A 23,001-nucleotide genomic window follows, 5' to 3' on the forward strand; every position below is an offset into this window, starting at 1 on the left:
CCATCAATACAGCCCAGCGGGATATAAAATGACTTCTAAGCCAGTAATAAATACAAAAGGGAACGAGAATGTCACGACTAAATATCAAGTTGGATGCATGGAAGATTTTAGTGAGATTTCTTTTAAAATAAAGTCAGCGTCTTTGTGACTTATAAATATTAATGCTCTGTCAGGGATTACACTTCTCCCCCCCCCCCCGCCCCGGTTTAATATATATCACTTTCCCTAATGGCCCAAAGAGATAAAGATGAAGGGGATTGCTCTCCCCCCGCCTTGAAAAAAAAGAGCATCATGTATAGAAGATGCTTGACCTGCAAAAGCCAACTGCAAACAATCTCAAAGAGCATCAAATATTTATACAGAACAGACAGCATCACAACTTCATAAAAAGTTACTGGGGGTGGAAGGAGGAAAGAGATATGGAAGGAAAACGTGTGTGTGGTGGTGGTGGTGACGGTGAGGAGGGGAGAACCACGTATGGGTGCCCCAATGATCAAACTGAATGTGTTAAGCAGAGCACCAGACTTTGAACTCAGGAATGAATCCGCAATAATGGAGCATGAAACGGTTCACAGGCTTTTGATTTTAAAATTTATCTCGAGCATGTCAAACGTCTCATCACTGACACATCTGCTACTCTTTTATCTCTGAGCAAGCTCTCAGATTTTCTAATTAATACATCCAAACTTTAATTATGTGCTTCACCTTTATTGTGTTTGGCAAAACTTCTCGGGGAGATAGGAAACCTCACCTGGGCACAGCGGCACAGCGGGAGCAAAGCCTCTGCGAGGCGACACAGACTGGACACTCCAGCCCCTGAATCGGGGCCTTCATTAGAGCCCATCGTCCAGCATTTGCTTTGGTATTAGAGTTAATGGACTAAAATAAGGATCAGACTGTGTGGGGAAGGAGGAGTCCATGTGCCTGGAAGTGTTCCATTAGGATAATATCGTACGCTATATTTTTTTTTAAATGTCTATAGGATCCAGCATGGAGAGGAATGATTAAGAATTGTCTTGTTGAATCAGATCAAAGGCCCATCTAAGTCCAGGAGTTTGAGTCCCCGGATGCTGCAGGACTACAATCCCCATGATCCTCAATCCCAACAGTCTTCGGGGATAAGGGAGTTGTAGTCCAACATCTGGAGACCCAAGGCCATTCATTGTCCAAAACAGTGGCCAACCAGGAAGTTCACCAGCAGGGCATTAAACCAAGAGCTGAGCCTGCTGGTATTCACTTAGCTGACTAAAATAAAGATTAGACTAGGTGGGGAAGAAGGAGTACCACCAGCAGGGCACGAAAACGAGCCTTTCAGGCTGGGGGAAAACCCCAGAGGCTGGCCGTCTGTGAACATGAACCTTCCACTCCGCTATCATGGCCAAGAGCTGTTGGCAGACCTTCTGCCTGGGAACCAGCCCCACCCACCCCCCATGCAGCGCAAGGGCCAATTCCCACATGCCCATGCTGGTGCAATCCATGTTCCAGGAACATGTGAATGGAGGATGTCGATCCATCCCACCTGAACATCACTGGGCTGGGTAATCAAGCCTTCAGTGGTGGCTTCGGCACTCCGGTCTCCTCTGCAAGAGAACTTCTTGCTGGATGGTGCTTCATGCATGAGATCCATCCCCCCACACTCAAGATGGGGCCTCTCTGCACACAATCCAAGCCATGCTCCAGAATACCTGGGAAGGACACTTGCCCAGTTTCCCATCTACTCCTTCTGCTGCTGAAGATTCTATTTAAAAGGGTCCTGGCCATTCGTAGCAGGAGGAGGTTTCTAAACTCTTGGTGTCCATAGCTTGCATCCTCTCAATACGTGCTCTGATACCAGCACGGTACACTGTCAGAAGTCTGGGCCTTCAGCGGACTTCACGGCTTTTGTAGTTCAGTACCGAAGGTCAGAGCAGCCAGCTCGACACACCCATCTAGCAGCTACGGATCTTTCAGATTCAACGTGATTTGTACATATGCACACATCCCTTTTTAAGCAGGCAAGGCTCAGCTTGTGGCCAGGAACTCTGCCAGGTCTCAGGCCAGGGGATCACCAAGGAAACCAGGGCTCCCCCTTTCCTCCAAGGAGACTGGCAAATCCGGTTCCTGCCATGACTTCCAACAGAAGACAATGCAGAGAGTGCATCATTCTCCCACCCGGAGTCAGAGAATGAATGAAAAACCCAGACACTCCACCCTCAGATATCCAGATATTCCACTGTCACTGCACTCAACTTCCTAAGCCAGGAACTGAAATCTGTGTTAATGGAAGGAAGCAGCATTGGCAAACTGGGGCGCCTCCAGATGCCTGGACCTCTAATTTATTCTTGGGACAAGGTCAGCCAGCCAGGCAATGCTGAGGCACGGCCCCCGGTGACCACCATGCTGCCCACCTTCTCAAGTGTTAAGCTGTACTGTTCTTTCCACCAGCAACGCCCATCACCTAAACTCTGCTAGGCCTGCCTGGCCCTGCCAGTTTCTCTCTCCCCCTTGAGGTCTTCCTCCTGTCAAGTGGTAGAGGCTGGAGCACTCCTCAGTTTTGCATCCAAGCCACATTTTGGGCCAAGGAGAGAGAGAGGACCAGACCAAAACTGTGCAGACACAAGGAAATGGGGCATGGAGAAATTGCTATTTAGGGAATTCAGACATCGGCTTCATTCTATTAACAACTTATCGGTCCTGTTCCCCCCGGAAGCGCCTGGCTGTAGTTAGCATTACTCCTACGGCTGAGGTGGTTTTTAATATTAAAATGGCAGGGATGATCTCCTGTCCAACTTGCCCACGACAACCTAGAAAAATCAGCTCACTCAGGAATGTTAATTCTGAAGCCGCTTCTCTGACAAAGAAGCAACTTCAGTCTCTTTTAGGTTGAGCATCTTCCAACATGCACAGGCCTCTTGCCATGTCCTGCCCAGTTAACCTTCACACACCCAGTTATTCCTTTCTTGAATCACACTTATGGGGAACCCATTATGGCCTTCGTTTAACTCGGGGTGGGATGTGTGGGTTCTGCTACTTGTATGCTATATAAGTACACACAGAAGCCTTGTCACCACAGAGGAAGTGGGAGCCAGGCCCCTTCCGCTGTGTGTAAAGACCCGTATCCTTTGGCTGGGATTTCTCCAAACAGGAGAACCTCAGCATAGCCCTCGCTGTAATTCAGTTCTCCCCATTCCCTAGAAGCTCATCACAGACACTTGAAAGAGAATCCTGCGTATGCATTATTAAAGGCCCATCTTCCTGAAGTGTCAGACACGCCCCCCCCCCCAATCCCATTAGGAAGATCGGTAGATCACTTCAGCTGCACAGGTTAAGCAAAGCCTGGCAATGCCTTGCCTCAGGGGGAGACAGACGGCCATCCCGCACGTCTTCTGTTCTTGGCTTCCAGTCCTACTGCCTTGCACCGTCAGAGACTGCAGATGCAAAAAGGCCATGGAGGCTGGAGCCCAGAGATAACACACCAGCAGGGGACCACAACTTGGGACACTGTGAGGGGTCAGAAGCACAAATTCCCACCATGTGCACTGAAGAGGGCCAAATGGGGTGAGCTGTGTGGGGAAGTGATGGTGAAGGTAACTTACCCTTTTGGCATTCTGAAGCCATCACATCCAGCTACATGAACATAATCTTCTAAGCATCTGCAGTGACATTTCGTGGAATGGGGTTTGAACTGACAATCTCCCCCTAAAGTTTCCCTACACAGAACCTTTCAAGGCAAAGGGGATTCAGGAACACAATGGTCTCAAACCAGCTGGCTGCTGGTTTCAGCTGCCTGGATTAATCTGTCTGCCCCACAGCCTGCAGATCAGCAATGAGTGCACACCATGCAGAATACACTGGAGTCTTCCCAAGGTGGAAAGCACCATCTTCTGAAACATTCCATTTTCCTTTTAGCAGGCTGCGGTTATTGTTTATGGTGCAACCATCGAAGGATTAGTCAAGTTGCAGGAAAACGAATTCACAGGAGGTTTGTCACCGCACTAGAAGAAAGTGCTGCAGTATGTTTTAGAACTGGGGTGGGCAATCTTGGCCCTCCAGCTGCTGTCGAACTACAACTCCCATCATCCACAGCTACAATAAATTAATCAACAGCAGCTGGAGGACCAAGAATGCCCATGACTTTGGCAATCAACAATAGGCAGAAAGTGGCTTGTTTTTCCAGTCAATGCCTTGGGTTGAAGATATCGGGCAGCATCTTCAGCTTCAAATCCTGTACTCTCTCTTTATATGCTATTGTACAAGCCTTGATGAAACAACCCATCAGGGAGTGATGGGCTTTGCCCCAGAGTCTCCTAGTCTGTGAAATGAAACGGGCTGACTCCCGGGTGTTTATGCCCTCACCTCCGGCCAATACTGCATCTGGCAATAGCTTCTGCCTTTCAAGCAAGCCCTTAATCATAGTACAGTAGAAACAGCCTACTTGATGTAGAAAGAAGAGAGACTCGGAATCAAGCGAGGAAAAGAAAAGTACGTATGCTTTGAGATTCGGCCACCTCCCCTCCCACTAAGCAATCCGATCGTGCGACATGCCTTCCCCATATCCCGACCCACGCCAAATAAAAAACTGAGTGCACCACTCTGCACCAACACATCTGGACCATGGGTGGGCTTGTCTCACGTACCGTAGACGTAAAGTGTGAAATCAGAAAAAGACTTCCCCACTTCGTTGGAAGCCTCGCAGCGGTACGTGCCATTATCACTCTTGTTCAGGCTGTTAATGTGAAGGTTGGAGCCAGACACCAGCACATGCTGAGGCATCTCATCGTCCACTCTCAGCCACGTCACATCCGTAGGCCTGAAGGGGAGGAAAAACCATTAACAACCCTTGCACAAGTCAAGCCACGATCCAAGAGAATTCAGTCGCGGGAAACTAACAAGGTTCAGTTGCAAACGTCTCACTCTGACGGATGGGTGTGTAGAGGCACAGAAACCAATCTCTAGAGCAGGCACTCCCAGCTTTGCCCATGCTGGGGACACAAGGGTGGGACACTGGTTATTCCCCAGCTTTGAAGCACTAATCTTCCAGAGGTCAAATAAAGCCATATCCAGTGCAGTTCGGCAAACTAAGGCAGCCACAGGGACACAGTCTACACTGACTCCCCACAGAGCCCAGAGAGAGCGAGAGTGCACGTGCAGGGTGTGTGTGTGTGCGCGCACACTTCTCCTTCAACCTTATCTGGAGATGCCAGAAGCCGATTCTGGGACCTGAGCTATGACACCATCCCATATGAAGCTGTCTTCAGCTGAGTCATAACCTTGGCTCAAGGTTAATATTGTTCACTCTGACTGGCAGCAGCTTCTCCAAGGTTCCAGGCTCAGGGGTCTCTCTCAGCCCTATCTGGAGATGCTGCCAGGGACAGAACCTGGAACCTCCTGCATGCAAAGCAGGTGCTCTACCACTGAGCTACGGCCCGATCCAACTTCCAAGTGAGCATTCATCATTTCTCCCTTCTCCTCATATGGAGGGTAAAACTGACTTTTGCAATCCTTATATATCAAGGGGAGCATAGCTCAGAGCTGCCTTAGACTTCAAGGAAAATTGTTTACAAGACCAAAACAAAAACAAAAAACGTTGCCCACCATTAGAATGGTGTGCTGTTGAAATGTTGTGCATGTTTACTTGGAAGGAAGTCCCAGTGAGGTCAAATGGACTAACCCTCCAGCAAGCTTGTGTAGAAATGCTGCTGCCCTCAGATGTGAATTCATAGCAAAAGATGGTGGACAGAGAGGTATTGGGGTGGGCAGTGGGGTGGCAAGTCTAGAAAACGGAACAGGCAAGTCAAAATGGGAGCTTATCAGTCCAAGATAATGTTGGGACAGTGGCCGGCAGGAGAGAGACACAAACCAAGCCCAGGAGCAAAAAAGGACTGTCAAGACAACTGGACTGAGCAAAAACTAGGCTGCCCCTTGTGCTGATGCTGCAGGCAAGTGCAATTTAGTACACAGATCACATGGGCAGATCTTGAGAAGACCTGACTGCACAGGAACGCCCCCTGCAAAGCAGTTTCTTACAGAAGGGCAGCCCTGTTGGATTAGGCCAAAGGCCCAACTGGCAGAGCACCTGCATCCCACAGTGGCCCACCAGATGCCTCTAGGAAGGCCACCAGCTGGGCTTGAAGGCAACTGCCCTCTCCTGTCTGTGCCAACCCCCTCCCACAAAGGTGGAATCCAGTGGCATACCCCTCTACGCCTAGAGGCGCCATTTAGCCGTCAGGACTAATAGCCACTGATGGGCCTCTCTGTGTAAGCCTGCGGCCTTCACTGCACCTTGCGACACCACATTATATCATTTAGTTATAAATGCTGGGAAGTAGTATTTCCGTTTGTCCACCACTCAGAGGTAGAGCAGGTACCTTTTGTAACAGAAAATCTCTTGGGCTCTCCATTTTAAGGAGTGGGGAGAAAGAGTAAAGCAATACTTGGGAGGTGTCGCTCAGTTTAGCATGCAGAAGGTCCCAGGTTCAATCCCTTGACCTCCAGGCGGAGAAAAGGTCCTGCCTGAAGCTCTGCAGAGCTGCTGACAGTCAAAGCAGACAAACTGAGCTACTGACTCAGTAGACAGCAACTTCCTCGACTGGTTAGGGTAGGGCTGGATTTCCTACAATCTACAGAGCATTTCTCAGCATTTTAGTGTTTTGCCTGCTATACAGTGGAACAACCACATTCCCTCTGAGCACCTCAGATCTGTGAAGCTACCTTTTCTGCTCTTCAAAGAGTTACAGAGCGATTCCCTGAGGAACTAGGCGGGAATGCAGGTGCTCAAGGCTCAGGGGCTCTGCTCTTAACACAAGCCGCCATGTGAGACCCCAGGGAGACCAGGACTGGGTATCCTGCAGCTGCCGAGTAGGGGTGTGCAAACAGGTTTGACACTGAACGGGTTCGACACTGAACCCGTTCGGGGTTGAACCAAACCACGCCCTGTTCGCTCCGACCCTGGACCGAACACCCCAAGCTTCATTTTGTTTAAAAACAAAAAAACCCAAACCTTTACTCCCTTTGGGGGAATTCCTGGAGGCGGCGTGCGTGCGGGTTTCCCGCAGAGGTCCCCCCCACCAGCCTTCCTCATGCCCCACTCAGCCCGGGCCACGCAGAGGCCAAGTGCACAGGCACGCAGGCTCCATAATGGCCACCGGGTGAAGGCCGAAAACTGGCTGAAGAGTGGCCAAACCGGCCGAGGGGGGCATGAGGAAGGCCAGTGAGGGGAGGGAACTTCTGTGGACCTTCCCACCCCACCCCACCCGCCTCCAGGAACTCCCCTGATGAGAGTAAAGGTAAAAAAAAGATTTTTTAGCAAAGAGAAGCTCGCGAATCCCCCCGGACTGAACTGGGTGCCAGACCAAACTGGCCCAGTTGGGTTCGAGGCCAATCCAGCCTCGAACCGAACCGGGCCAGCCGGTTCCGTGCACATCCCTACTGCCAAGAGCTTCAGGTGATCAAGAGAGAGGACCACCTGGAGAGCACACCAAAAGCTGCCCGCAACTGCCCAGTAATTTAGAGGTGGCCATCCACCTTCTCCTAGAGTGGCCCAGTCTCTAGTGATGGGGAAGCACTTGTAGCTGACGGTGCTCCAGCTCCCCACACTTACTCTGGCTTCCCATCCACTTGGCATACGAGGTCAAGGAGGTCTCCTTCTCTCGTCGGCAGCTGTGCTGGGAAAGTCTGCAAGACCTGCACGTGAGGCTTATCTGCACATCAAAACACATAACAGAACAATTATATATAGAACGAAGAAAATGGGGTGCCCCCTCCCCCCGCAACGCAGGCTTCCCGAAACGAAAACCCGGCACTTCCAGTCTCACCCTCCTGCCCTCTCTCTGGCACCCCTCTAATCAGTGAGCTATCCCGGCATTTACCCAAATTAAGTTGGCTAATAACCTCCACAGCCTAACATGCCGATAAGGAATCCGCACACCGAGGCCAGCCCCCACTGCTTCTTGCAAAATGAAATTTTGTTAAATTGAAGTTTATCTCTGAACTCACTCGAGCTAAAGGAAACTCATTTGCCTTCATGCTGAGGTGAAACGGCAGATTTGTGGTGCTCAGAATTGATACATTTTATCATGTATCATATTTTATGGGCTGACAATACTTTGTGCTGCGGCATATTAATACGTCGGGCTCCAACGGGTGCGCTTGTGCTGGAGAGGCATAAAAAGGAAGAAATCCCCAATCGCCGCCTTTGTTTGAGCAAGGCCGGGTTTCTGATAGTGCCGAGCAATCTGGAAAACCCCCCAACGCACATGGATCAAGACGCTTTACACGCAAGGAGGCAACTCGGGCGTCCTTCGGAAAGCTCCTGTTGGAACAAGAGCTGACGTTGGCAACCACCAAGTCCGCGGCCTTCCAAAGTGGCACGCGGTGATTTGGCAACCCTCTGCCCTAAATGCCATGAGGCCAGCAGAGCCACTTGGGGGCTGTGGGTCCCTCCCACCTCCATGTCTCTGGACGGGGATGGCATGATACACTTTGGGAAGGAGGGGGCACGCGAGAGAAACTGGCACTGCTGCTGGACCTAGAATATCAACAAGATTAGGATGACAACAACTAAATGTGCATTGGGAATTTTATCGATGAACACGCGGTCACCGGAATAGCTTCATTATCAAGGCTGGAGGGAAAACATGTGAGGGCTATTTATGGAATGCTTTCTGGTCACACATTTTCTGCACCATTAAAGCCGGCCGTGGGAGATGGACAGATCTGACCCACAGGGCAACAATCCCTTGGGGAGTTCTTCTGTGGAAGGCCCATGGAAACAGGGAAGGTACAGCACAAGGGCCCAGTGGATTATGCTCCTTGTTAAGTGGGCAAGCTGGCCTTATTTTGCATTTCCTCCCCAAGATACCAAAGCACCTTTGGGCCAGCCACACGTGAAAAAGGGAGCCAGAAATCCATCCTTTTGAGCGACCGTTAACAGCCAAACCTGAAGCTATTTTCTAATACAGTACAAGAACAGGGGTTTTTTTTCCTAGCAGACTTGAAAAGAATAATTTAACAAGGTGCCTTTATTAAGCAAACTTCTCAAAATGTAAAGTGATACACAGAAGGTCAAACAGCAGCAAGCAATATGAAAAAAATTATTATAGCACCCACTTGGGATTTGATGAAGTCTTTCTTTTTTAAAAGAAATCACACACATCTCTTCAGCGCATGTAACGCAATGCAATGTTTCTAAAGGCAAAGAGGTGATCTGCTCTTCCCCATTGTTGGGAGATAACAGCAGAGATCAGGCGCTGCTGGCTTGACCACATAAAACTTTACATGATCTCAGTGTCAGAATATTAGATGAAGAACGTCTTTTCTCCCTGTACCTCACAGCCTTATAACCCGTATTTGAATTTCATGAGCAAATGAAAGTCAACCTGCCCTCCCCCCTCAACAGGAATGTCATCATGAAATCTCAATGCTGTTACTCACACACAATAGCAAACCACATATAAAGGAAGAGATAACATTTGTGAAGTGTACAGAGCACAAAAATACAAGCAGACCTTGGGCCCAGTGGGCTTAGATTCTCACACACACACACACACACACACACACACACACACACACACACACGAACACCCTCCCAGCTAAAAACCGGATAAGACCAACAAATTAGAATAAAGCAAGTCTTAAGGCATTTTGTTGAAAAGAAGAATCAATTAAAATTAGTATCAGCTGGGAAATAGTTCCATAGATAAGGAGCAATAAGAAACAGGATGAAGACATAAAGAATGACAAAGATATATGGGGGTTTAATGAGCAAAGACCCAGAAGAATAGAGAAATGAAAGGAGAAATGAAACGAAAAAATGGATGGATGGAGGGAGGGAGGGAATCAAAATAACCAGTAAAGAGAAAACAAAAAAACAACCAGAGGAACACTACCAGATCTGTGTGTAGAAAAATAAGATAGGAAGGACCATGCCCATCAGAAACTAGAGGCTTAAGGAGTGAAACAGTGGGGATGGGACGGGATAGATGAACAATGCAATACAGACAAAATAAGAGAATGGTCCAAAGTATGGGCAGAACCAAAAGAAAATAAAGACTGAACATCACCATTGTTTGACAACTGAAAGTGATAAGACTTACCTAAGTGATAGAATCTGAGAAGGAAAAGAAAGGAACCGAACAATATTTAACTTGAGAAAAAAACTGAAAAATAGCAGCATCATGAGGCAAAAACAGAAAAGAGAAAAGTCTAGAAGGAAAATAAGAAATTCTGTCCTTGAGAGATTCAGAGAATGAGCAATGCAAGATGAAAGCTTAACCAAAGATTGATTAGACATCGGAAACAACAGTTCCTTTGCAGCACAGTTGTGATATTACCAGAAGACCAAATAAGAGAACCTAAAGGAAGGAGGATTTTTAAAAAAGCAACAGCCTAAAATAGAGTCCTGAGGATTGAGAACAGAGACTGAGAAAGGGAAGAAGAGAAAGAACCATTAACAGAAGCACAATAAGTACACTTTGAAACATAAGGAAAATCTAGAACAGAACCATGAAAACCCCGTTCAAGCAAAGCAGAACACGATCTACAGAACTGAAAGAAGAGAGGATACATTAAGAAGAAACACTGAATACTGGCACTGCTGTTGAGGCAGAGAAAACTCGTTAATCGGCAAGGTCACAGAATTCCTCCTCTTTGGATCTCTGGGTCCTTCCCCATTCAACCACCTCCCACACAAACATGCCCGTGATCTTCACCCCTCTACAGAGACCCTCCTTCATTCTTCTCTTGCGGTCCAAGTGTGGCTAATGTCCATGAGGGACGGGGCCATCTTAGCTGTGGCACCCGAGCTCTGGTATGGCCTCCCTAAGAGGGACCCCCAAGAACCCCCATGCCAGCTTCCTTCAGAAGAGCAGTGAGAACAATCCCATTTAGGCCAACTTGCTAGATATTTTAGAACAGCCTTGCCAGAGTCTGGGTTTTATGCTGCTGAGTGTGTTTATGGTGCAAGTTAGATGTATGCTGTCTTGAGTGCAGCTCTGCACAGAAAAGCAGGGTATAAAAGAAAGCAAAGTACGCTGGGCACGTGTCACTAGATCCAAGGACCCCAGTGGTATTCTTCCTCCCCTAGGCTTGGTGGTGGTAGTGGCAGGAAATGGGACCGCCTGAGGAAATGGAAAGTCCATGTCCCACCCAGGGAACAGTCTTCCAGCACTGTAAATCTGAAGGCGCAAGAGCCCCACATCCTTGTCATCGCATTGCATTTTCTTATTCTCTCTCCCATAATGAAAGAGACACTCTAGACAAAAAGCAAAGCCCAGCTTGGCTACATGCCGAGTGAGGTTTCATTCCCCCTCCACCGCCCCTGATGTCCTGCACTCCTCAAGTTAAAACAGCCTGCCGGGGACTGTAAACCCTGGAGCCTTTGTCACCAATTACACCTCACATTTCAGTTTGGTAATATGATGTGTAATTGGTCAGCATTTGTAGCGGCAGATGCCTAGATCCATCAAGTAACCCTTCCTGACTCAGAGTGCCAAAAAAAGGGGACCAAGATGTCTGCCTCTCCTCTTATTCACACACACACACACACACACACACACACACACTCTCTCTCTCTCTCTCTCTCTCTCTCTTTTTAGTCACCCTGCAGCAGATCAGAGGCCTCTGGGCTTAGGTGAGGAGAGCAATCCCACCCCCCCATTTCCAGCCATTTAGCAGCACCCTTGCTGTGATGGGGAGTTACACGTACAGGGCTGGGCTCTTCATTGGCAGTAACATTCCTCGGAGAAAGCCTTATTAATGAGCTTGCAAACGAGCCCCCAACTGGGAAATGTCACAAACAAGAGCGGCTAATGCTCCAGAAAATCAAATAACTGAATACTCGGCTGATCGTGGTGCCTTTCATATTTCTAACAGTAGTAGCAGTAATAATAATACTAATAATAATATAAAACCCCTTTAAATCACATATTCTGAAAGGGTCAACACCTCACTGAACAAAACAACTCATTCATTTATGTTCAGAAATCTCCAGATGATAAATTATATTGATGTTAATCACTTCACTGCATACTATTGCAATTAATATTTGCACTCACCAGAAGCGTGCAGATTATTAAAGCATGAGGAGCCTGCATATGGCTGGGTTGCTTCCTCTTTTTTTTTTGGTAAAAATAATTGGGCACAGGGAATTCTCTTGGTATAAACAACAAACAGAGGTTACAGCAGTTTCCCTGGGTATATATATTTTTATAAACATGCATGTAGACATTATAAATATCTGTGTTCCATTAATTATGACTTAACTCTGCATTACTTCTCCTGTGGCTTGGAGACTCTGCTCTGCCTCCCTCCCTCCCTCGCATTATATAAGAGAGGAAGAGACGGAAGGTTCCGCAAAAAAAAGGTGAGGAATCCAGTTTAAACATGACGCTTTCGGGGTTAGACCCCCCACTTTTGTTCCGCTCAAGCCTTAATGACGTCTTAATGTGTTCTGATGCTCCATTTCCTGTTTACAGTTATATTTACAAGCATCCTCCTCAACTGACAGGGGAGGTTATGAGCTTACAGTGGGTCAGCTACTGGGCACCCCCACCCCACCCGCCGCACCACTCCAGTTCCAGGGAGGAATGAACCAACAGGCACAGTAGTAGTCGTAGGAGGACGACAACTGGCTGGTGGCCCCTGCTCAAGCGTAAAGGCAGCCACTGCTGTGTCTTCCAGCAGACATTTGTCACTTTTGCTCCTGGAAGTATGACCCCGTTTTCACATCACAGGACACTTGCTGATGGAGAGACCGTCTTACAAGTAAAGGTTGGTTGTAAAAAACCCCAAGGAGTCAGATTTCTGCAGACTTCCTCTGCCCAGGAAAGCACCACCCCAAACCACGGCAAGACATGCACGTTTAGGAAGGTGAGGTGGCCGTCAGGTTCAGGAGCTTCTGGGGCCACAAGCAGAGCCAGGGAGGAAGGGCAGGAAGAATGCCCCCCCGCCCCCACCCGCCCCACACACTGCGCCCCCAGCACAAGCCTCCCTGGAGCCAGATGTTCTGACGTTCTGCTCTTCCCGTTTGTTTCAAAAGGCTTTGCGTGAGAACAGGGCTTAAAGTACTTGCACCCTCCTCCTCCTCCGGCCCTCTGAAGAGACCCACTGCCAAGGGAGAGATGCATGCATGTCCGCACATTTCACATCTTTCTGCACGGGAAAAAGCGGTGAGCACAGTGCTTTAGGCTAGACCGTCTGTTGCATTGCACAACCAACTGCAGAACTGTATGGAAGCCAGCTTTCCCGCCTCCGCATGCCACAGAAGCCCAAATATCATAGTCACAAGTGCTGGAGCAGAAGGAAAAGCTGCCTGTCGTGGGGCTTCAGGCCATTTAGGGACTCGGATCACTCCTAGGGGTCGCTGTCGGCCACTGAGAGTCAGTCCCAGGTCGGGCTGCCTCTCCCTCTAGTGTCCAGCCTGGGGGGGGGGGGCGGGGGGGGCTGTCATTCCTATTCCATAATGCTGCTGCTGCTCAGCAGGATTCAGCAGCAACACCGTTCAAAGAGCCACACGGCACACAAGTTCTTATAAAGTTCTTGTCGTAAACCTGACGACTTCTTTTTTTTTTAACACAGTCCGAATCCATAATTTTATATGAGTTGTATGTACCACAAGAGGTAAATTCAAATGAAATGTTCATAAAACCTTCCCTAAATAGGTCAAACTTGTCAGTCGGAGATCTCGCATGCTGACTTCCAACAAAGTGAATTTGTGCCGCGGGAGGCCCAGCTTCTAATGGAATTACTGACAGGCTGAGAACAATCGCTACTGCAGCAGGTCTGTGGACAAAAACCTCTCCTCAGGAACACCAAGATTAGCGTCTTCAGGGGGCTCTGTTGTCAGAGGCAAAGCTGGGCCATCAAATAGCAGGTTTACAGTGCCAGAGGAGAGCCCCCTCCCTCCCCAACGCATGGGCCTTGCTGGGCCAAGGCTCTGTCAAACCAAGCCCTGCTCTCCATCTCTGGAGCAGCAGCAGTAGCAGCATCCCAGGCGCTTGCTTGCTGGCCAGGTGGCTTCCCCGTCCCGCCCCACCTGCTTGATGCAACCCATCATTGCCAGCGCAGTTGGCCTCTCTTTGGTGCCTTGAATCCCCACCGCCACAACAGAGGAGTTCGTCTGTGACTCAGTCTCTCTGTTTACACGAGATCCAGGCAATCTGAGACAGGGATCCAGCTGCCATCACTGCCAATTGTAGCAGTGCAATGCGAAGGAGGCCAAGGCTCAGGGCCAAAGGGCCAGATGCCCTGGTGTATCCAGAAGAGCAGAGAAGTGGGGAAGCAACACCCCACCTTGACCGAAGAGCAGATATCCTCTAGCTCAACGCAAGGTGGCTTATCCAAGCTCCTCCTGAAAATTCCCAACAACATAAGCCTGCCTAGGCTGAATTTACTCCTGGGAGTTACACCCTGCGCGCTTATGAGCACCCCTGTACGTGGAGGCAAGGCACACGCCCCCCACCTCTATGGACCTCATGATACAGCGATGATGAACGTCAAAGAATGGGATGCCTAAACATGCCCTGCTGCTATTCTAGAAGGCCTCTTCCCGACTTTGCTCTCTCCCCGCTTGCTCTTGTACAAATGTTAACATGTACCTGCATATTCAGGAGTTTGAGCAAACAATAATTAGCTCTCTGCCTTGAAAAAGCTCCATAGATAATTTGAATTTTGCCTGCTAATTCCTTCTCTTTTATTACAAGCCACTTCCTCCTGAATTCCATCTCGTACTAAGTACACGCAAGTGAGAAAATCTCTCCCTGTGACTATGCATTCATTGGTGGGCCACTGTCCTGGACTAGATAGTCCTTGGGCCTGATCCAGCAGGCTGTTCTTATGGGGCGGCCCCCTTGATCACAGAGGAAGGTTCCGGGAAGGGAGGGGACCTGGCCAGGCCTGAACTACGTGGCAACGGCTGCATTCGGATGCTCTAATACCCCCTCCCACCAGTCCTGCTTCTCCCCAAGCCCACCACAGGGACACTTTGGGGAATGGGCCCTCCAATATGGCACTGGAATTCCCATATATTAAACGGCTCCACCTTTGAGTATGCGGCAGAGCTCCCCGTGACAGAAGGGTCAACAAGGAACGTGGTCGAGTTGGAAGAACAACTCTGCTCTGATGGAAAGTCAAGGGCCTGGAATCAAAGCAGTGCAGTCTTTCCCTGGTGGGGGAAAGGTCCCCTTGCCTGGCCTTCGTATAGCCTTGCCCGAGGTCCATAGAGGTGGTGGGGAGGGAGTGTGCCTTTTACAGTCCTTGCATCTATTACGGGGTGCCCCTAAGTTCACACGGTGTAACTCCCAGGAGTACATTCAGCCTAGGCAGGCTTGTGTAGTTTCTCTTCTTAGGAGACTTCAGGAGGAGCTTTCAGAGAGCCAGCGTAGCGTAGTGGTTAGAGTGTTGGACCAGGACCAGGAAGACCTGTGTTCGAATCCCCATTCAACTATGAAACTCCCTGGGTGACTCTGGCCCAGTCACATATCTCTCAGCCTAACCTACCTCATAGGGTTGTTGTGAGGATAAAAATAACCATGTACACCACTCTGAGCTCCTCAGAGGAAGATATCAATGTAAAAATAGGTAAATATTCCAAGGCAACAGGTGAAGAGCTGCTTTCCTCTCTTATCACTCACTTTCCCCACTCTAAGAGCTGGCCCGGGACCGTTCTGCTTTTAAGTGGCCTGCTGCTAATTAACTTGGAGGGGTCAATTCTTCTGCTCATGACCATGAGGCTTGTGCAGGAGTTGCTCAGTTCAAGAGTACGACCGCGCTCCTCTGTAGCTGCTGTTCGTTTCAACGGGGTTTGCGTAGGAGAATTGACCGTTGGGTTATCCCCGAGCAGGGTCCCGATCCGTCCATCTTGGTGGGCCTTAATGCAGCCGCCACCCCCACCCACCCCATTCCATTCCACTTCATGCTTTGAAGGCCCTCTCCCACCCAAAAAAGGATCCTCAAAGTGGTGCAAAGCAAATAAGCGCAATACAAGGAAACAGCCAAATAAAACACCATGAAAACCGTGTGTTTCTGGGGCAGGGGAGGAGGTGAGCAGGATGGCCAAGCAGCCGTTCAAAGCCAAAAGGCTTGAGGAAGGAGGAACCGCCCTTGAGGCTGGGAAGGGATGATCATCAGCCACCGCCTGCTCTGATTTGTGGGGTGCATCAGCTGCCTTGGTTGTGTGTTCGAAAGGCGGGGTTGAAATCCCAGAGATAAATTAAAGGTGAATAAGGCAGTGGGGCCAGCTGAGCCTCCCCGGGCGGAAGCCTCACAGTTTGGGGGTTTAGACCAAGAAGTCTAAACTTAAGTCCCCACCATGAGCCCCCCTGACGGCAAGTCGGCGGGTGGGGGGGGGCAGTGGATTGCTGAGCCTCTCCCAAAGATCTCTGCTGGAAGCAGCCACCTGGTGGCAAGATCTGCCCACCCAACCGACTTGGCTCCCTTTGCAAGCCGGCCTTCTTGTCATCACTCCCAATCTGATCTTTCTCTCTCGTCTGCACGTGCACACATGCGTGTGTGGTTAAGCTTTTTTGATCAGACCTAACAAAGGTGCTAATGTATTATTAAAGCTAATGGAGCTCTACAAGAAATGTTAATGGACATTAAGTTTGCATAAATGAATTACACATTAGCACAGTGGCAAGACAGCGACAATCTGCCAATTTAGGTAGTATCTGATGGTTTTTGTTTTCCCATTATAGGGACATTACTTCCCCAATACTTTCGGTGATATGAAAATTGTAAGCAGAATGCTCATAATGGAACAACATAATGAAGTAGAAGAAATAAATTAACACGGGGGGCTTCTTTGTGTAACGTTATGGTTGAGCTGCATGTACAAAAGACATTTTGAGTCATCTCCCCATCGGCCTGCTTTCATTTCTGCTCCTTTGTGAGAAGGGAGAGGCCCGAGAGAGCTGCTGGCTGCTCTCCCTCGCTGCCCAGGGCCAGGCGCTTGCAGGGGGCTCCATTGGCTCCTGGGCCTCTCCCCACCTGCCTACAGATCCCAGCCATTCCTTCCCCTCCGCGGGCCAGCAGTAGCAGAGAGTACTTCGGCTGAATCCGCCCAGCATTCTGCTTCTCACCAGTGGCCAGCCAGAGATGCCTCTCGCCCTCGCCCACTTGGGCCCCCAGCCACTGGCCCACTGCCTCCGACCAGGGAAGGTCCACACAAGCCATGATCCTGGGCCTGGTTTCTGCACAAACAAGCAGCATACCAAAGCCAAGGCATGCTGGCCAAGAGGATGGCAGGACAACGTCGGTATCCTGGGGTGGGTGTGTAGGTGTAGGTGTGTGGCAGCAGAAGCCAGGGCAGTTCAGGTGTAGGCTTAAAAAGGAAGTGCACACACATTGGCAGCAGCAAGCTGGGAGTGGCTGCAGCTCCCAGATTTCGTGGCAAACCTAGAACTGCCGCCACCGAGCAATGCGGGAACTGATCTGGAGGCTGGGAGGCCGGTGCCTAACAATGCACTCGCAGCACCACACAGGTCTCCTCCCTAGAGGTCTCCTTTCCCCTCCATATCCCAGTGCAAATGACTCGCTTCTCTCCTCAGTTGCAGAAAAGGATCCGAGGGGAGAGAGCGGATGGGTGGCAACCATGAGTAATGGCTGGCCAGTGCACAAAGCCTAAGTTGGTAGGTCCCTGCTGAAGGAGAATGGCTTGCCTAAGACTGCTGAGTGAGCTGGGGGGTGGGGCTGAGGTTCACGCCTGGGACCTCCTGGCTCTGGCCCAACTTGGATGCCAGGACCGAGAGACCACCAGAGGTGACATCGGAGCTGAGCCTTCACCACTGCACTGCACCAGCTCTCAGGCGGATCATAAATCTGATCAAGTAGACAAAAGCTAAAGCAATCAATGCACTAGCCTTCTAAAGTGCTACAATACATGGTTGTTTTTAATGCGACAGATTAACACGGCTGGAAGCACATCTGTTGTGGGTTTTTTCAGAGATAGCGAAGCATTTAAAAAACCCACCACTGATTCATTTCCACATTAGTATCTGAAGTCAACATTCTTTGTGGGAGCTCTGGAGTGAAGGATCGTGGCTAATACAAGAGGGCCAAGAGAGCCTTTATTCAGCATTCAGTACCTTGGATTGCTGATGGAGGGAAACAAGATCTCAACCACACATTTAGACTCCAAACAAAACCACTGTCCACTGTAATGGCTCCTGGTTTCTTTGCACACAAGCAGCTTTGGAGGGCAGAGGGGTCTGGGACTCGGGTACTCACACATGACGTCCAGGTAGTACTTGGTCTGCATGTCTTTGACGGCCGGATGTTCTACCTGGCAGACAACTGGGACCCCATCATCGTCCCGCTTGACCGTCAAGGAAATCTGGCTCGTCACCGTGTACATGTCTGACCACTGCTCCACGTCTACTTTGCCTGCAGAACAGAAGAGGACAGGGAGGCAAGAGAACGGGTGCACCATCAGACCTCTGCTCTCTCCACCACCAAGCGGGCCGAGTGCCCTTCCTCACAGGTTTGTCCTCCACATACCCTTCTCTAGGGTATCCCATCTCTATTCCAGAGCTTCCTCTGCCCTTCGGCTTTTGTAAAATCCCGCTTCACAGCCACCACTTCACAACCCTCAACCACACACATGCTTTCCCGAACCTTGCATAGTTGACTGCAGATGACACCTTGAGATCTCGTGTCCTCTGCCTCTTATTTTGCACACCCCAAGAATCCACTGGTGCCTGCAGGGCGAGAACAGCTGCAGAGGTCGGCACCCCCCAAACTTCTTGTTCTGAAAACTAAGCCGGCCGCATCTCTCTCATTGGTGGAACATGGACGGGCTGAACCGTGGCCTTTCCCCTAGATCTTAATATCGGCTTCAGAGGTCCTGCCAGCTCTAGAGAGATGACGAGTCAATTTCAGGGTGGGGGAATCTTTTCGATGGAGGCATCAAAACTCTCCAATGCCCCTCTGGCGAGATGCAACAGGCTTCCTCTCATACAGCTTCCAGGTGGGGCGTGAACGTCTGCCCAGTGCTTGCTCTGCTGCTTTAGTTTCAGGTTGCCCTGATTTTATGTGGTGGTTTGCAACTTTTATTAAAAGAACCGTTTATGGTTTGCATTACTTCCTTTTTGGGGATGGTTACTGCTTGATTTGTGGTACGCTGCTTTGTGTGCTGCTTACTGTAGAAAAGGGGTTACAGAAGACCAGCTCCTTCCCTCCAGGTTACAAGAAGCTTCCTTACCTGGGGGTCTGGCAGCTATACTTGGCCACAGGTGACCCAACCAAGTGGCCATTCACAAGCCTGGCTGCGTACAGAAAAACGTGAGCAGAACGGGACAGGGATATGACCGGAGGAGCGGGAAAGTGAAGCAGAACAGCCCTGCAACTGATTTCAAGGCCGGTGGGGGGAGAGGGGTGCATGAGCTCTCACACCTTCCCATGGGCTTTTGAATCCCAAGGGAAACAAGAGGAAGGGAAGCGCCGCCTCTGTCCTGTGTTATTCAACATTAAATCTACAGCACTCGGCAGTGAGGAGGATTAGGAATTCCAGGATGCCTTCCAAACACTTAAGTCAATGGAGCCAGAAATCCTCCACCCTCTTCCTCCAATGCCACTGCCAAAAGCTATCATCAATAATTAAGAGGGAAAGTGACTCCATGGATTTACATAATTAAAAGTAGTAATTAAAATATTTAGGCAGTGGTACTGCACAAGTCCCAGCGAAATACAGTGGCAGTGGGCTGGAGCAGAAGCAGACGCATCCTACAGGGCTCTCTGCCAAAGAGAAACAGATTCCAACTGGTGGGGCAGAGCAAGAAGAGGCCTGGGGTGTTCAGAGGGGGGGGGGCTCCAGGAAGCCCCACTGTGGAGCAGTCCTAACGGCCCACTTGTCAAGAAGGGGCCCGCCCCTCCTCCAGCGCAACCTGTGCTTACCATGAGTTCCCAAGGCCACCCCACGGAGTCCCAAAAAGACAAGACAGACAGGTGAGGCAGATGGGCCAAGTGGCTGCCCAAACGCCCAGGTGGGAGCATGAAAGCTGTGCCTGGATGCCAACACCACTGGCTGCTTAGGGAGAACCCCTTGTGCTTGTGCTTCATCCCTCCACACTGCTTGGATGGAGAAAACCAAGGCAACCAACAGCAAAGCGCAAATCTACAAGCCAGAATAGCCGATCTGTGGGTCTCCTGGTAACATCACGAGGGTACCTGGATTATGGGCAAAGCACCCCCAACAATGACAACCACACCATCATGCTGATATGCGGGGGGGACGGGGACGGACAGATCTACCATGTAGCTCCTTGCTGCCTTTGAACCATCTGATGCTCGTGGCTGGTCTGCTGGCCATCGACGTACAATTCAGCTCAATCTCTTCTCCTTCCACTGCTGTTTCCTTCTGGGGTTCGATCCTCAAGTTACGTGGCGGAACTAAAATGAAACATTTAAATAATAATTAAAAAGAACCTGCGTGAGACATCGCCAAGATCTCCATGTTGGAAGGATAGAGACACCCCTCAGCTGACCTGAGCACTGGCCCTGGAAGGATTCCTCCCCCAGTCAGAGTTTGCAAGGGCAGTGCCATCTGCAAGGATGCCAACAAGGGAAGCAGCCCTGACCTTGCCTTGGGAATTGCGCTCTCCCCTCCCTACAGGCCTTACGCCCTACACCTCCTCCTTACAAAGTCAAAGTTAGTCAGCAAAAGTCCACACGTTAAGCAAAATGGAGGAGGGCAGACGTAGTGTCCTCTCTACCAACTGGCTTCCTCTTGTGTAAGAAACCACCCCAGCCTACTAGGCTGCTGTGAGAGGCTTTATGCAAACGATAGGTTGGTGCACTGGAGCACATTAGGGAGACCACGGGTTCCCTCCCTTCCAGGAAAGTACTCTGCACTGCTCTGTCCCTTTGGGGAAGTCAGGAACTGGAGGGCAGGAGGCATCTGGAGCAGGGGCAGACTCTGAGGCCGGACGGTGGACCACAAAATCCACCGAGGCAGCCGAAACATCTCTGCCATTCTCCTCCCCCCCCTCCACCCCAGAAGGAAGAAAAGAAAGGGGGGGGAGAGAACAAGCAGAACTTCACATCTCCGATTTGATAATCAGTGATCACTATGCTAACAAATGCCTGCTGCTATCACACTTATTAAAACAAACCTTAAAATAAAGATTTAAATGGATATTCTTGTAAGTAAGTGGGCACATTTTTTGTCTTGATTGTTCTGATTAAGCAATTGGGCGACTCAAGTATGAATAATGTGGCTGGTTTGTTTTTCTCCAGCAGCTGATGAACAAGTGTGTATAAAATGTATCATGCCAATCATCAGGGGAATTCGTCTCCCTCACGCCAGAGCGGAGAATGTGCCACCTATTTTGCTTCTGGGTGAGAAACAACTCTCACATGGGGTTTCTCAAAACATTATTGGCGTGGAGTGGGGGGGGGGGAGAAGAGGAGTCGATGACTGTGGTGACATATGCGAGGGCCACAGCTCAGCGGGGAGCATCCATCACCTCTAGGAGGACAGCCGTGCGCATTACTGCCATTGTGTCCAGGACGGGGTGCTGCTTGTTGGGATGCCGGGCAGGTCACAGAACCCCCACATGTACCCAAAGAAAGAAGGGGCTATGCATGCGCACGAAAGCGTGCACACGCACACACACTTTTGTCCCTTCTCCTGGCTGTTCATGGTTGGCCGAGACTGACAGGCCAAAGTGTGTGTGTGTGGGGGGGAGTGTTTAATGTCCTGTCCCACCAGCAATGAACGTCCCCCACCCCAGCGCCGCCACTGAGTGTCTTATTCCAGGCAACATGAGAAGGTAAGAGTGTAGAGCACTCAGCAGTGCTAGGAAACAGCTCTCAAAGGTGAAGGCTGCTAGACTTCAAAATCCTACCAAGGCTAATTTTAAATACCCTTTCCAACATATATTAACATGCTAAGACGTGAATCTAATTAAAACACTGGGGGTGAGCAGGAAGAGAATACGAGCGGAAGAACCTGTGTAACTAACCAGCAAGTGTGATCTCACTTTGCGATTGCTGGTTGCAATTCAGGCTCTTTTGTTACCAGAACCTTGGTTAATCTGGAGCTGCAGTTGTTATGGTATTAGTAACTATTATCAACCAATGCATTAATCCCATAGCTGCATCTGTTCCGGGATCTTTTGAACTCTTGAGTAATAGAGTGACACACACAGGAGAATCCCACTGATTGCCTTGCAGGAACAAGGGAGGAGAGCTGGTCTTGTGGCAGCAGCAAGTATGGGGGATGGAGAGGGTCCGTTGCTCTCCCCCCTGCCCAACATAAAAGAATCACCACTTTGACAGGTGCCTCTTTGCTCAGCTAGCAGGGAACTAGATTACCAAAAGTCAAACAGTCTAGGAGAGGAGAGCATGACTTGTCTCCTTAGCTAAGCAGGGTCCACCCTGGCTGCATTTGAATGGGAGACTAGAAGTCTGAACACTCCAAGATATTCCCCTTAGGGGATAGAGCCACTCTGGGAAGAGCAGAAAGTCCCAAGTTCCCTCCCTGGCAGCATCTCCAAGATAGGGCTGAAAGAGACTCTTGCCTGCAACCTTGGAGAAGCTGCTGCCAGTCTGTGAAGACAATACTGAGCTAGACAAACTATATGGCAGCTTCCTATGTTCCTAAACTCAGCATAAGACAGCTTCACATGGAAACATGCACCAAGTTCTTTTGAACACAGCATGAGAGATGGTCAACAGGAAGAGGGGATTTCAGTCCCCCTGCAGAAGGTGGAATTTGGGAAACATCCAAGGAGCTGCTTTTTCCACCCATCTCTTTGCCACACCCAAGTGCCCTGAATTGTAGAAGAGAGTCTTACCAAGCACAGTAATGGTCATGTAATATTCCTGGGGTGGATCCGTGTAGAGCTGGCAGAAGTATCTTCCTTCGTCCGAAATAGAGACATTTGTCAGCGACACTCTGAGCTCGCTGCTAGAGAAATTCACTAACTGAAACCTGCTGTCCTTCAAAGCTGTGGAACAAAAGACAATTAGAGACTGCACCGTACAAGACAGACAGCACTTCCTTCCCCGAGAAAACAGCGAAAACCA

General features: G+C 49.8%; 1 protein-coding gene across 8 annotated transcripts in view; it reads right to left on the bottom strand.

Moving 5' to 3' along the window:
• The window catches only part of CADM1 (cell adhesion molecule 1), a 247,638-nt gene that overhangs the window by 39,931 nt on the left and 184,706 nt on the right, over positions 1-23,001 (bottom strand). For all 8 annotated transcript variants that reach the window (XM_053269305.1, XM_053269304.1, XM_053269308.1 and 5 more), the window contains exons 3-7: positions 22,770-22,922; positions 20,224-20,361; positions 18,202-18,357; positions 7,580-7,679; positions 4,617-4,789 (exon numbers count right to left, since the gene is read on the bottom strand). In XM_053269305.1, the coding sequence (XP_053125280.1) occupies positions 4,617-4,789; positions 7,580-7,679; positions 18,202-18,357; positions 20,224-20,361; positions 22,770-22,922 (720 nt within the window). The remainder of the gene's footprint in view (positions 1-4,616; positions 4,790-7,579; positions 7,680-18,201; positions 18,358-20,223; positions 20,362-22,769; positions 22,923-23,001) is intronic.

Source organism: Hemicordylus capensis, chromosome 8 (genome assembly GCF_027244095.1).
Source record: "Hemicordylus capensis ecotype Gifberg chromosome 8, rHemCap1.1.pri, whole genome shotgun sequence".
NCBI classification, from domain to species: Eukaryota; Metazoa; Chordata; class Lepidosauria; order Squamata; family Cordylidae; genus Hemicordylus; species Hemicordylus capensis.